At 44.3% G+C, this 15,135-nt stretch overlaps 1 protein-coding gene across 2 annotated transcripts in view; it reads right to left on the bottom strand.

Annotated features, from left to right (window-relative positions):
* Positions 1-15,135, bottom strand: part of LOC133537856 (sodium channel protein type 2 subunit alpha-like) — a 137,564-nt gene that overhangs the window by 40,460 nt on the left and 81,969 nt on the right. Inside the window, exons 11-17 of one of the 2 annotated variants that reach the window (XM_061878941.1) lie at positions 13,740-14,003; positions 11,405-11,761; positions 4,864-4,984; positions 4,552-4,790; positions 4,307-4,480; positions 3,877-4,233; positions 3,225-3,707 (exon numbers count right to left, since the gene is read on the bottom strand). In XM_061878941.1, coding sequence (XP_061734925.1) covers positions 3,225-3,707; positions 3,877-4,233; positions 4,307-4,480; positions 4,552-4,790; positions 4,864-4,984; positions 11,405-11,761; positions 13,740-14,003 — 1,995 coding nt within the window. The remainder of the gene's footprint in view (positions 1-3,224; positions 3,708-3,876; positions 4,234-4,306; positions 4,481-4,551; positions 4,791-4,863; positions 4,985-11,404; positions 11,762-13,739; positions 14,004-15,135) is intronic. The other variant, XM_061878939.1, reaches the window with a different exon arrangement.

Genomic DNA, 15,135 nt, shown 5'->3' with positions numbered 1-15,135 from the left:
GACACAATGGATGTGACTAGGATGGAAGAAGGTGGGGATTGAACCAGGAACCTTCAGATTGCTGGCACAGCCACTCTGCCAGCTTCACCACACCATCCTCCACAAGAGGTGGCACCAATGGATTCTGACACCAGTGACTTGGAAAAATGCAGAGCAAATGAATAAAAAGTTCATCAATCAGCTGTTGAGCAGCTCAACAATAATCTAAGAGTGCTTCAACTTAAAGAGGAACTTTTATGCAAAATCTACTTTCTTACCTATTGGGAACTGGCTGTGTGTATTTGGAATCTTCATTCATTGGAAATCAAACCATCGCAGATATATTTAAAATAAAAACATCTTGCCCTCCTTCAGACTTGCGCCAAGCAAGCCATTTGGAATTTGCCCAATTGTGACATTTTTCCCAGTTTTGTCATCAGCTGATATCTCCAGATATGCTAGAAATTCACCTGAAGTGCTGAGTGGGAGTCCACTTTTGTAGTCTGACACTGTGGCCTTGTGGTTAGAGTGCCCGCCTGAGATGGACCAAAGACTAGAAACATGGGAGCCATGACCTCCCTGCTTGGCACTCAGCATCAAGGCTTGGAATTGGGGGTTAAATCAACAAAAATGATTCCTGGGCGCGGCCTCCGCTGCTGCTCACTGCTCCCCTCACCTCCCAGGGGGTGAACAAGGGGATGTGTCAAATGCAGAGAGTATTTTCACCACACCTAGTGTGTGTGTGTGTGTGTGTGTGACCATCGGTGGTACTTAAACTTTTAAGCTCCTCCTTTAGTTCCTTTCTCTATCCTCTTGTTATGGGGCAGACTGGCTTGTACATGCACATGCATCCTCCGCGGTCCACTCATATTAAGGCTCATGTTATGTTTTTGCATGCATTTATCATTGTTTATTTCCATATGGTTTGTGCACAATGTTGGCACAGCCACTGCCTGCGTGCATTTTGGATATGTTTGCACACAATTGACTTGTTTCATCAGCTAATGCACTTCTTCACAAAGAGAGTGCGATGCCAGCGCCTCTGAACAGGCTTTTGGTCTTTGGCTGTAGCAGAATATGATGAAGCGTATGTAGCACTTGGCGACGAGGAAAGACCAGTGTCTTCTTTCCTTCAATGTTAATAAGCTGACAATGTTTTGCAGAGGTACACTTCTAACAATTCTACAGACAAACTAGATGAGTGTGAAGGCTCCAATGCTGAAGTTGAACTGAAATGCTGAGAGAATGTAGTTTGAATGTTGGAAGAGTTTGAATGTTGGAATGCTTTGAAATGACAGGAAAAAGGGAATTTAATTTGGAACTTGGGAAAGTGTTAGTTGGATGAGTGGAATGTGTTGAAAAATGTGCAAATTGTGGAAGCTTAAAAAATGGACAATTGATTTTGAATGGGGGCTTCACGGTGGCAGAGGGGTTAGTGCGTCTGCCTCACAATACCAAGGTCCTGAGTAGTCCTGGGATCTTTCTGGGTGGAGTTTGCATGTTCTCCCCGTGACTGCGTTGGTTCTACTCCGGCTTCCTCCCACTTCCAAAGACACGCACCTGGGGATAGGCCCCTCCCACCTCCAAAGACATGCACCTGGGGATAGGCCCCTCCCACCTCCAAAGACATGCACCTGGGGATAGGCCCCTCCCACCTCCAAAGACATGCACCTGGGGATAGGCCCCTCCCACCTCCAAAGACATGCACCTGGAGATAGGCCCCTCCCACCTCCAAAGACATGCACCTGGGGATAGGCCCCTCCCACCTCCAAAGACATGCACCTGGGGATAGGCCCCTCCCACCTCCAAAGACATGCACCTGGGGATAGGCCCCTCCCACCTCCAAGACATGCACCTGGGGATAGGTTGATTGGCAACACTAAATGGTCCCTAGTGTGTGAATGTTGTCTGTCTATCTGTGTTGGCCCTGTGATGAGGTGGCGACTTATCCAGGGTGTACCCCGCCTTCCGCCCGATTGTAGCTGAGATAGGCACCAGCGCCCCCCGCGACCCCAAAAGGGCAAGCGGTAGAAAATGGATGGATGGATGGATTTTGAATGGGTATAATGTCCCTGAAAACTGTGAGTTCTTGAAAATGTGTTGAAGTAGGACGCACCTTTTTGAACAGGCTGAATATTTTAGAGTTGGAACGGTCTGAATTGGATGAAACATGTGGGAGTTGTGGAACTTTGAAAAATGTCCCATTCATTTTGAAATGAATTTCATGGAAATTTGGAATTTTTTTGGAGAATGTTAAAAGACTTGAATTTTCTGAATGAGTTGAAATGGTTGGTGCTGCATTTTTTCAAATTGGTCGAGAAATGTGCAAGTAGTAAAATTGTTCATTGAGAAATGGTATTAAGGAATTTCGGAAAAAATGGGAATTTGTCTTTTGTCCTGATTAAGAGGATTGTTTGGACGGTCGAAAAATGTGGAAGGAGTAGTCAACAGAAAAAAGGGTACAAAAGAGTTTTGAAAAAATGGGACTTTTGGGAATTCCTGGAATTGTTTTGGACTTGGAAAACTGATAGTTTGAATGTCCAGGATGAGTGGAATGTGTTGAAGGTGGAATGGTTTGAATCCATTGAAAAATGTGGAATTGGTGGAAGTTTGAAAAATGGGTAATATCATTTTGATTGGGAAAAATGTCCCAGTAAACCTGAAATTTTGGGAAAACTGAGAATGTTTGGAATTTGTCAAGGAAAAGCCTGCGAGTGTTGAATAGGCTAAACAGGTTGAACTTGGAATGCTTTGAATCAGGAGATGAAGAAAAAGAAGAACGCTTTGGAGTGTTCACACAATTAAAATAGTGGGGGGGGGGCATGAAATTAAACTAGTGGTCGAGGTGGTTTAACCGAAAAGTAGTGAGAAGCACTGAGCTAATGTAGACATAGAGTCATTGGATATAGATGGCTTGAAACTACAGCACATGCAAATATATACTGTAGATTTTGTATTTTAAATCAAAATATTTATTTTTGGGGACATTATCTTTAGGAATTGAGCACATATTTATTAAAAAAAAATATTTGAAATTGTAAGTTGGAACTGGACCACTAAGTCCAGGAGTCCAGAGAAGTGGTGGTAGTTCTGGACATTTCAATTAGGACAACACAACTGAACTGCAATGTTTGAAAAAATCCAGAGCTAACTTAACTGCGAGGCCATATTTTGGCACACTTGTGACAAGGCCTACTTTAATGGAAGAGACTTTGCAAATAGCTGAGGGTAAAGAGCATCCTTACCACAGGGCATCCCCCATCCTCAGACGAGGCACTGCTGAAGTCTTCTGTGTTGAGGTTTTCAAAGTCGGACTCCCCCAGCGCAATAGGAACATTGACGGTCAGACTGGGGTTGTTGATGAAAGACATGATGGAATCATCAGTCTTGCTGCAGACGATGTACTTGTCCCCACTTTTGTCCACTCCGGTCACATCGCCGTTGCCGTTTTTGGATAGCTCCTTAATGGTATGATTAGGGATGCCGTTGGGTCCTGAGGCTTTGTGGAAGTCATCTAGGGAGGATTTAACCTCGCCCTGGTTGTGCCTGTTGGTCCTCAGGCAGACGCTGTTGCAGCAGCTTCGAAGCAGCGACTTGACAAAGGCCATGCCATTGTGGATTCGTCCAATAGCGATTTGCAAATTGTTGGTGTCGCTGTCGTCCTCCGTCGCGGCCAGGTTGTCCGCGCTGAAGGAACTCAGCAGCAAGGCCAGGAACAGGTTCAGCACCTGTACGATCACAATATGACTTATATGATATCCACTTTGGAATGCTGTGCCACCATGTTTCTCTTTACATCAAGGACACAATAGGATTAACAAAAACAAGACAAACGTGCAACATCTAGATTAACTTCTAGATTTGGGTGAATTGACAACAAGAGATGGGAAAATGTACCACAAGGTTTCCAATAACCATGACCATCATGTAGACAGTGATGCACATGGGTGTTCCAGCCACTTCCATGCAGTCCCACATGGTCTCTATCCACTCTCCACAGAGAACTCGGAACACAATGAGGAATGAATGGAAGAAGTCATTCATGTGCCAACGAGGCAGGGTGCACTTGGTGGAGATTTTACACACACAGTCCTTGTAGTTTTTCCCAAAAAGCTGCATGCCCACCACAGCAAAGATGAACACAATGATGGCCAGCACCAGTGTCAGGTTGCCCAAAGCACCCACAGAGTTACCAATGATTTTGATGAGGGTGTTGAGTGTGGGCCATGACTTGGCCAACTTGAACACTCGCAGCTGTCAAAAGACAAGGGTCATAACCATCACCATTTTTTAGCCAATCCTTTGCCTCGTGCGTGTTTCAACTCACCAGTCTGAAAGATCTCAAAACAGCCATTCCACCCACACTGGCCAAGCACAGTTCCATCAAGCTTAAACAGACAATTACCCCATCAAAAATGTTCCATCCTTCCTGAAAGTAATAGTATGGATCCAAAGCAATGATCTTGAGGACCATTTCAGCCGTGAAGATGCTCGTGAATACCTAGGCAAAAACAGACATACTAAGTTGTCAAACTCTTGGTAGATATTTCAACTGAACAAAACTCCACTCACCATATTGCCCACAGTCAGAACTCTGGTAAAACTCTTGGACATTGGGTAATGATCCATGGCCATAAACAGGGTGTTAAGCACAATGCAGATAGTGATGGCTAAGTCCACAAATGGATCCATCACTATTAGTCGCACTATCTTCTTAATCTTCATCCAGGCTGGACAACATTCCCAGATGAGAAAGGTGTTTGCAAATTTGTACCAGCAGGCGGGACACTTCTGCCTTGATTCTTCAAGCTCTGTTTCAAAAAAAAAGGATTTGTTTCCATCATACAAATAATTACAACTCAGCTCAAATGTGGTGGAATCTACCTTCCATTGTGCTGGTTATGACACTTGCCACGCTATAAGCCCTGTCCCGGACCCCCGGGTCCTCGGGAAAGGCTGCACATTCCTCGTGAGTGCCGCCCTCCGTGTCCGTTGTGGTTTCAGGCTGTGGGGCAAACATTGCTGCTGTCAAGTCATCACATCTCAAGCTTGTGTCCAAAGCACTGCAGGGGGAGACCTACTCATCACATCCCAAAAACTAATTAATCACTTGCACAAGAAGGTCAGATCGTATAAAAACAATCAACTAGCAATGATCCGCTCCTTGCCTTGCCGCTGCTATAAAGCTACCTTCCCAGCAGAGTTCACTTAGCCTGTGTACATCCCTCTCATTTCAAAAACCATCTTCTCAAGGGACAACGCCCTAGAAATGACACTTCAAATCTATTTCAGAGTACTAAGTTTACATTGGAGATGTTTATGTTGACCTAAAGACTAAGCTCAGAGCCATTGTGATTGCAAATACACCACCCAGTGAACATGTGCAAAGGGTGAACATTTAGTGCGCGCATCATTTTTATTTCAACTGCCTTCATTTTTTGGGACATGGATTTCTATTTATTTGATCTACTGCTGCACGATGATATCACACAGTTGGTGGATATTAGACACCTTGCCAGCTTGAGGATGTCCCACAGGCACTAAATCGGGTTTCAGTCTGGGTTGGTAGAGTGGCTGTGCCAGGACCTTGAGGATTCCAGGTTCGATCCCCGCTTCTGCCATCCTAGTCACTGCCGTTGTGTCCTTGGGCAAGACGCTTGACCCACCCGCTCCCAGTGCCAGCCACACTGCTTTAAATGGAACTTAGATATAGGTTTTCACTGTGTAAAAGCACTTTGAGTCACTAGAGAAAAGCGCTATATAAATATAATTCACTTCACTTCACTTCTGGAGACATACTTGGCCACTCCGTCTTCATCTTAAGCGTTCTTGGCAATGCACTTGATGATCTTGGAGGTGTGTTTAAGCTCAGGATCATGTCGCAACCGCGCTTTTCTACAGCTTCACAGCTTCTGACTATCATGCCACAACCACCATTCGTGACTACAGCTTCACAGCTTCTGACTATCATGCCACAACCACCATTCGTGACTACAGCTTCACAGCTTCTGACTATCATGCCACAACCACCATTCGTGACTACAGCTTCTGACTGTCATGCCACAACCACAATTCGTGACTACAGCTTCACAGCTTCTGACTGTCATGCCACAACCACCATTCGTGACTACAGCTTCACAGCTTCTGACTGTCATGCCACAACCACCATTTGTGACTACAGCTTCACAGCTTCTGACTATCATGCCACAACCACCATTCGTGACTACAGCTTCACAGCTTCTGACTGTCATGCCACAACCACCATTCGTGACTACAGCTTCACAGCTTCTGACTGTCATGCCACAACCACCATTCGTGACTACAGCTTCACAGCTTCTGACTATCATACCAAAACCACCATTCGTGACTACAGCTTCACAGCTTCTGACTATCATGCCACAACCACCATTCGTGACTACAGCTTCACAGCTTCTGACTGTCATGCCACAACCACCATTCGTGACTACAGCTTCACAGCTTCTGACTATCATGCCACAACCACCATTCGTGACTACAGCTTCTGACTGTCATGCCACAACCACAATTCGTGACTACAGCTTCACAGCTTCTGACTGTCATGCCACAACCACCATTCGTGACTACAGCTTCACAGCTTCTGACGTCATGCCACAACCACCATTTGTGACTACAGCTTCACAGCTTCTGACTATCATGCCACAACCACCATTCGTGACTACAGCTTCACAGCTTCTGACTGTCATGCCACAACCACCATTCGTGACTACAGCTTCACAGCTTCTGACTGTCATGCCACAACCACCATTCGTGACTACAGCTTCACAGCTTCTGACTATCATACCAAAACCACCATTCGTGACTACAGCTTCACAGCTTCTGACTATCATGCCACAACCACCATTCGTGACTACAGCTTCACAGCTTCTGACTGTCATGCCACAACCACCATTCGTGACTACAGCTTCACAGCTTCTGACTATCAAGCCACTACCACCATTCGGGACTACAGCTTCACAGCTTCTGACTTTCATGCCACAACCACCATTTGTGACTACAGCTTCACAGCTTCTGACTATCATGCCACAACCACCATTCGTGACTACAGCTTCACAGCTTCTGACTGTCATGCCACAAACACCATTCGTGACTACAGCTTCACAGATTCTGACTATCATGCCACAACCACCATTCGTGACTACAGCTTCACAGCTTCTGACTATCATGCCACAACCACCATTCGTGACTACAGCTTCACAGCTTCTGACTATCATGCCACAACCACCATTCGGGACTTCAGCTTCACAGCTTCTGACTGTCATGCCACAACCACCATTCGTGACTACAGCTTCACAGCTTCTGACTGTCATGCCACAACCACCATTCGTGACTACAGCTTCACAGCTTCTGACTGTCATGCCACAACCACCATTCGTGACTACAGCTTCACAGCTTCTGACTATCATGCCACAACCACCATTCGTGACTACAGCTTCACAGCTTCTGACTGTCATGCCACAACCACCATTCGTGACTACAGCTTCACAGCTTCTGACTATCATGCCACAACCACCATTCGTGACTACAGCTTCACAGCTTCTGACTGTCATGCCACAACCACCATTCGTGACTACAGCTTCACAGCTTCTGATTATCATGCCACAACCACCATTCGTGACTACAGCTTCACAGCTTCTGACTATCATGCCACAACCACCATTCGTGACTACAGCTTCACAGCTTCTGACTGTCATGCCACAACCACCATTCGTGACTACAGCTTCACAGCTTCTGACTGTCATGCCACAACCACCATTCGTGACTACAGCTTCACAGCTTCTGACTATCATGCCACAACCACCATTCGTGACTACAGCTTCACAGCTTCTGACTATCATGCCACAACCACCATTCGTGACTACAGCTTCACAGCTTCTGACTGTCATGCCACAACCACCATTCGTGACTACAGCTTCACAGCTTCTGACTATCATGCCACAACCACCATTCGTGACTACAGCTTCACAGCTTCTGACTATCATGCCACAACCACCATTCGTGACTACAGCTTCACAGCTTCTGACTGTCATGCCACAACCACCATTCGTGACTACAGCTTCACAGCTTCTGACTGTCATGCCACAACCACCATTCGTGACTACAGCTTCACAGCTTCTGACTATCATGCCACAACCACCATTCGTGACTACAGCTTCACAGCTTCTGACTATCATGCCACAACCACCATTCGTGACTACAGCTTCACAGCTTCTGACTATCATGCCACAACCACCATTCGTGACTACAGCTTCACAGCTTCTGACTATCATGCCACAACCACCATTCGTGACTACAGCTTCACAGCTTCTGACTATCATGCCACAACCACCATTCGTGACTACAGCTTCACAGCTTCTGACTATCATGCCACAACCACCATTCGTGACTACAGCTTCACAGCTTCTGACTATCATGCCACAACCACCATTCGTGACTACAGCTTCACAGCTTCTGACTATCATGCCACAACCACCATTCGTGACTACAGCTTCACAGCTTCTGACTATCATGCCACAACCACCATTCGTGACTACAGCTTCACAGCTTCTGACTATCATGCCACAACCACCATTCGTGACTACAGCTTCACAGCTTCTGACTATCATGCCACAACCACCATTCGTGACTACAGCTTCACAGCTTCTGACTATCATGCCACAACCACCATTCGTGACTACAGCTTCACAGCTTCTGACTGTCATGCCACAACCACCATTCGTGACTACAGCTTCACAGCTTCTGACTATCATGCCACAACCACCATTCGTGACTACAGCTTCACAGCTTCTGACTGTCATGCCACAACCACCATTCGTGACTACAGCTTCACAGCTTCTGACTATCATGCCACAACCACCATTCGTGACTACAGCTTCACAGCTTCTGACTATCATGCCACAACCACCATTCGTGACTACAGCTTCACAGCTTCTGACTATCATGCCACAACCACCATTCGTGACTACAGCTTCACAGCTTCTGACTGTCATGCCACAACCACCATTCGTGACTACAGCTTCACAGCTTCTGACTATCATGCCACAACCACCATTCGTGACTACAGCTTCACAGCTTCTGACTGTCATGCCACAACCACCATTCGTGACTACAGCTTCACAGCTTCTGACTATCATGCCACAACCACCATTCGTGACTACAGCTTCACAGCTTCTGACTGTCATGCCACAACCACCATTCGTGACTACAGCTTCACAGCTTCTGACTATCATGCCACAACCACCATTCGTGACTACAGCTTCACAGCTTCTGACTATCATGCCACAACCACCATTCGTGACTATGGGAAACACCAAAGTTTTCTTTTTTCAACTGCAAGGAGGGGGGCTGGGGTGGTGCTGGAGCCTATCCCAGCTGCACTGGAGCAGAAATCAGGTTAGGCCTTGGGCAGGTAGCTACCTCAGCGCAGATAGACAGACAGCATTCACACACTAGGGACTATTTAGTCTTGCCAATCAACAAAATACTAAGTAGTAAATTGTCCCGCAGGAAATAAAAGACATGACAAGTTGTCACATCGATACATCATGCCGTGTCTCTTTTCAAGACAGCTTGTTAGCAGTAATAGTTCTTTTCAATGGATCCTAAATAAGGGTGTCCAATTTGACTTTTTCACTCCTGATACCATACCCAATTTGAAGCTTTGAGTGTTGGCCGATACCAATATCAAACCGATACGATATCAGCAGTTACCATAAAACATACTTCTATTATTTCGTTTGTGTGGAGCGACAGAAAAGGTTTGACCAAGTGAAATAAGTCAAACACTGCTAGGTGTGAAAACCCCTAACAACAAGGCATACGAGTACTAGTGTGGAATGTTCAAATACATTTAGTCCAGTGAAATGACTCAGACAATAAGGGTAGGTATGAACTCACTAACATAAATGCAGATTTATGATTTCGAAGTGGAGTGTTGATTTGTGTTTTAGCAACACTGTGTAGTTACAATGATTCATTCAATTTGGGGCACGACACAGTAGGTTGAATGATGCGGACACATTTGTTACCTGATACTTTCTAAAACACTTTTCTACCTGTGTTTATTGTGCAGCTGCGGGTATTTCATAAGTGTTTTTTATTGACAAATGTGCTGTTGGAACTGTATTATTGATTAATTGGGGACACTTAGCTCGCTTGTGAACTAGCCATTAGCCAACCATGTTTACCTTTGTTTGTTTTTTTGAATTGTTATTTGCACAGGAAAGGTCCCATTGAGATGAACCATCCCTTTTTCCAGGGAGTCCCGCACGTCTACACAGCAGTGTGGCTGCCACAGGGACAAAGTGTATGTTGGACGATTGACGTGCAAGAAAATTCTAATTACTTCATTTTTTGGTTTTCTAATGTTGGATCGGTTCGGGACACCCCTATTGTGAGGTGTATACACTATATTGCCAAAATCATTTGGCCACCCATTCAAATGATGAGAATCAGGTGTCCTGATCACTAATCACAGGTGTTTGCAATCAAGCACTTAGGCACGGAGACTGTTTCTACAAACATTTGTGAAAGAATGGGCCGCTCTCAGTGATTTCCAGCGAGGAACTGTCACAGGATGCCACCTGTGCAACAAATCCAGACGTGAAATTTCTTCGCTCCTAAATATTCCTAAATCAGCTTTATTCTAAGTGAAGTGAAGAGTTTGGGAACAACAGTAAGTGGTAGGCCAGGTAAACCGACAGAGAGATCAGCAGAGTGCAAAGTCTTTCTGCACAGTCACTTGCTACGGAGCTCCAAACTTCATGTCACCTTCCAATTAGCCCACGTACAGAACGCAGAGAGCTTCATGAAATGGGTTTCCATGGCCGAGCAGCTGCATCTGAGGCATACATCAGCAAGTCCAATGCAAAGCGTGGGATGCAGTGGTGTAAAGGACATCACCACTGGAATCTAGAGCAGTGGACACGCCTTCTCTGGACTGATCAATCATGCTTTTCCATCTGGCAATCTGATGGACCAGTCCGGGTTTGGAAGTTGCCAGGAGAACGCTACATTTAGGACTGCATTGTGCCGAGTGTGAAATGTGGTGGAGGAGGAATTATGGTGTGGGGTTGTTGGTTCCAGTGAAAGGAACTTAGATCGTTCCAGGATACCAAAACTTTTTGGACAATTCCATGGGATGGCACTTCAAGTTCCTATGTGAGTCGAGGCAGGTGGCCAAATACTTTTGGCAATATAGCTAGATACTGTCTACTCCAAAGGATAGCCAAGCTTTTGTCCCTTCAAAAAATGGTTGTTCAAATGTGAGGTTGATGAAGTATGGTGGCTACTATCCAGCGCTACAGTACTCAATTGTTTGGACAAATACAGGAAAAGGCAATGAATGACTGTGACATGGCAGAAAGCATACTTAAGTGCCCCTTCTTACTTTGTATCTAGTGGAGGCCAAATCTACTGTCACTTTAGGAAGAAAGCGCCCCACTGGAGATAACGGGATGGAATCGGCAGCCATTAAGGACACTACTCCGTTGCAGTCTACAGTGCTGTGCTTCATCCTGCTGGGCAAAAGTAGCGGATGTGGGAAGACGCTGGACTGACTTATACTGCTGCCGTAGCGGTCACGCCCCCATGTAAAAAACAAAGAGTTCCTTCGAGTCCGGTTGTCCTCAGAAATGCTGTTCTCATCGTCCGCAAACTCATTTTCTGAGCCCATGTCACTGAAAACGTCGCTGGTCCTGCTGTTCCGTCTGGATGAGAATGGGGGTCCGTGAATACTCAGAAAGGACTAAGAGAGAAAAATATTCTTCAGTAGCAAGGACGAATACACGCAAGGCGTGAAGAAGAAACAACTTTGAGATGACGACACCAAAGGGACTTCAGAGAGAGGGCGGGGTGATGATGATGATGAAGATGATGATTGTGATGGCCAATGCGCACAAGCATTGAAAAGAAGCAGCAAATTAAAAGCCATGTTTGCCATGATGAAGAAACTGCTATGATGCTGCTAAGCGTTTAAAGGAAAGTTCGGTAAAACAACGTGCTGGCGACATCATCAGCATCGGGAAGAGTTGAGAAGAAGATCATGATGATGATGACGACGACGATGATGTGCCATTAGAAAGCTTAATTTTCAGCTGTGATCCCATTGAATGAAAATAGATTGCTGCATACAGAATGTCAGCGTGTGCATGCATTGCATAACAAAATGCTATTGCCTGCAAAAAGCTCCATGACATCACTCCTGCCTTATTAGAGATATACTGCCTGGCCCAAAAATTCAATCAGCTCTTGGATTTAATTCAGCAAATAGCTAAGAGCCTCCCATTGAATAATTATCGAACCCCAACTGACACGGTGAGTAAGTAGTTTCTCATTTGTAGAATAAAAAACATGCAGAAAAACACATCCTGTTGGCTTAAAAAAATGAAAATGATCTGTTTCAGAAGTCTGAAATGATTGGCACGCATCTAGCATGACTATTCAATCAGCCCGGGAATGTCACCATACCACTTCTTCAGTCAAGATCAAAACTTGTGAGACAAATATCTGTGCAGAAAAGTCCTAAAAAACCCCTTTGACTGTAGTAGAAACTTGTACCACTGGAAAGCCATTAGAAGTTCCTTGCATTGACACTTGAACCTCGCTAGCAAACAGAACACACAACATTCTGTTGACATAACTAAGGTGTTCCTTAAAGTCCTCTCCTCTTTACTAGCTAGATTTGTTTGTCTAGCTTGTTTACTTTAGGTGCAGTCAGTAGTCCTACTTCGTTAGTTATGCTAGTAGTGTTCTTTTAGCTTCCACTTTAGGTCCTCTCTTTCTGATCATTACAACTATCCAATTGGTGGCTTGCAAGTTCCTTTAAAAAAACAAAAAAACACAGTTTCTTAAAAACTCCAAAGTGATGTCATAGAAATTTTCTCTGACGAGCTTTTTTGAAGAATTTCCTTAAAAAGCTGAGCACTCCTGTAACTGACCACAATAAATAGACCACTATCAAATGTCAACTGTAGAGGACGCTGATTGTCAAGAATAATGGTGAAGGGAGAAGTCTGTCCTTAGCTTTCTGGGAAGATGGGACCCAAAAGAAATTCGCTGAATATCGCTTATCTGGGGAGAATGCTTAAAAGGTCCGAAATCTGTCCGATGCTTTATCGAAATATTTTCTGAGTCCCCCATTAATACTTGATTGTTTTGACATTGCACAGGTTTTTTTTTGGACCAGGCAGTATAAAAACATAAAAAATGACCACCTGCACAATCTAATGCCACAATAACATGATTGATTGATACTTTTATTAGTAGATTGCACAGTTCAGTACATATTCCGTACAATTGACCACTAAATGGTAACACCCCAATAAGTTTTTCAACTTGTCCACCTTCATCAATTCATGGTAATGTCGATGGTTTATTTTGAGCCTGCTTTACAAATGTTGTACATTACATTTTAACTTGTACAAATTGTCTGAAAAGAAGTAGGAAGAAGCAGAGCTTCTTTCATTGTAAGGTTATTGAAATGAGGACAGGGGTTATGGTTATGTTGCATAATGTGTTGAATGTCATTGGACTGTGCAGGGGCTCCTCTTGCTCTGGATGATACAGCCAGTCTAAAGGTAGCTGAAGATGTAGAACAATTTGGCATTTTGAACTACTTTGTCTTGCATTTATTGGTTACTTATTCTCCTGCTTGATATTGAAAGTGTATGGTGAGTTAAAAGACATTCCAGACAGAACAGAGCATACTGCAAATGGTACTGAACCTGGTGAGCTGACGAGTACTTCATGTCATAGTTGAGTAAAGTGGGCTCAACAGAGAAGTGGCATCGGGACTTCTTAACACTATCCTGAGACTGTGACTCCGGCACATTCTCTGCAGCCTCTTTGCCCCCTTCCTCCTTTTGTTTTCGCTGCCTGTTGCATCGCTCTTTGGCACTTTTCGAGCTCAGTTTGGAGGTTTCAGAGGAGCTCTCAATAGTGCCGGGATTATCGCTGACCTCTCGCCGCTCCGCAGACACCACCGTAGCCTGGATGAGGACAAAGGAGAATGTCAAGTGTTGTGTTGTGTCAGTTTGGAAAATCCGTTTTAGCTCTCCAAACACAATCAAGCTGATTGGATTATAGAGTATGACATTTACCTTTGATAGCCTTTCATGAGAGCAGTACAAATGATATTACTCATTTGTACTGGTTTACTAAACCAAACCATTTGTTCTTTCTAATGCCACCCATGGAAACACAATTCAAAAGTCACACGAGATGGCACAACATGTTGCACCTGAGGTCCCAAATTTAGCCCAATGAGTACCACAAGAAGAATAGCATGTATATAATACATTTGTGGCATATAAATAGCGAAGGTTATATAAAAACACATGTTACTTGGAATAGAGTAAATGGAAAAATAGAACAAGTTGTGATGCTGTACACAAATAGAATGTTTATCAACACTTAAGAGCCCTCATACAGTGTCATTTGGACTACACCTGCACCTCACGCTTCACCACTATCCCCAAGCCACTAAAAACTAAACAGACTCCTGCTCTAGCTCCCATACAGGACTCACCTAACTCAAGCCCACTTGACCAAATTAGGATGGCTGAGAGTTGCGGAAAGAGTAAGACAAATTTCAATGTGGCTGGTATTCCAAATAATCTGAGAAACTGTCCCCAAGTACCTGTCCAACTATTTCACCAGAGTAGGTGATGCTCACAGGTACAACACCAGAGGGACTTCCTCAGACCTCGTCAACATGTGCATACTCATGTACATAGTGTCATGTACACAGTGTATATAAGCCCCCCTCACCCCATTTATTGTATATATTGTTTTTCAAATCACCTGACATGTATACTGTGTATAAGTACATCATTTATACATTTTTTAAAACATGTTTTTTTTCTATACACGTTACAGGTTGTATATATGTTATTATTGAAGTATGGAATGTGATGAATATTTAATGGAGCACAATGGAAACAAGCCTTTGGGCTTTTTGTGCCATCCGTTTGCCTTTTGAAAGCATTACATGGATTACATTCTTTAACATGTCAATAAACTTCTCAATCAATTAATGGATCTCAATCAATCAATGTAAAAACAATGACAACAAAGCAAAAAAATAAAAGCTCAGTTTAGCACAGTTGGGAAAAGTTAAAT

The sequence above is a fragment of the Nerophis ophidion genome, linkage group LG19 (assembly GCF_033978795.1).
Source record: "Nerophis ophidion isolate RoL-2023_Sa linkage group LG19, RoL_Noph_v1.0, whole genome shotgun sequence".
Taxonomy (NCBI): Eukaryota; Metazoa; Chordata; class Actinopteri; order Syngnathiformes; family Syngnathidae; genus Nerophis; species Nerophis ophidion.
This window is presented reverse-complemented; position numbering and strand designations above follow the sequence as displayed.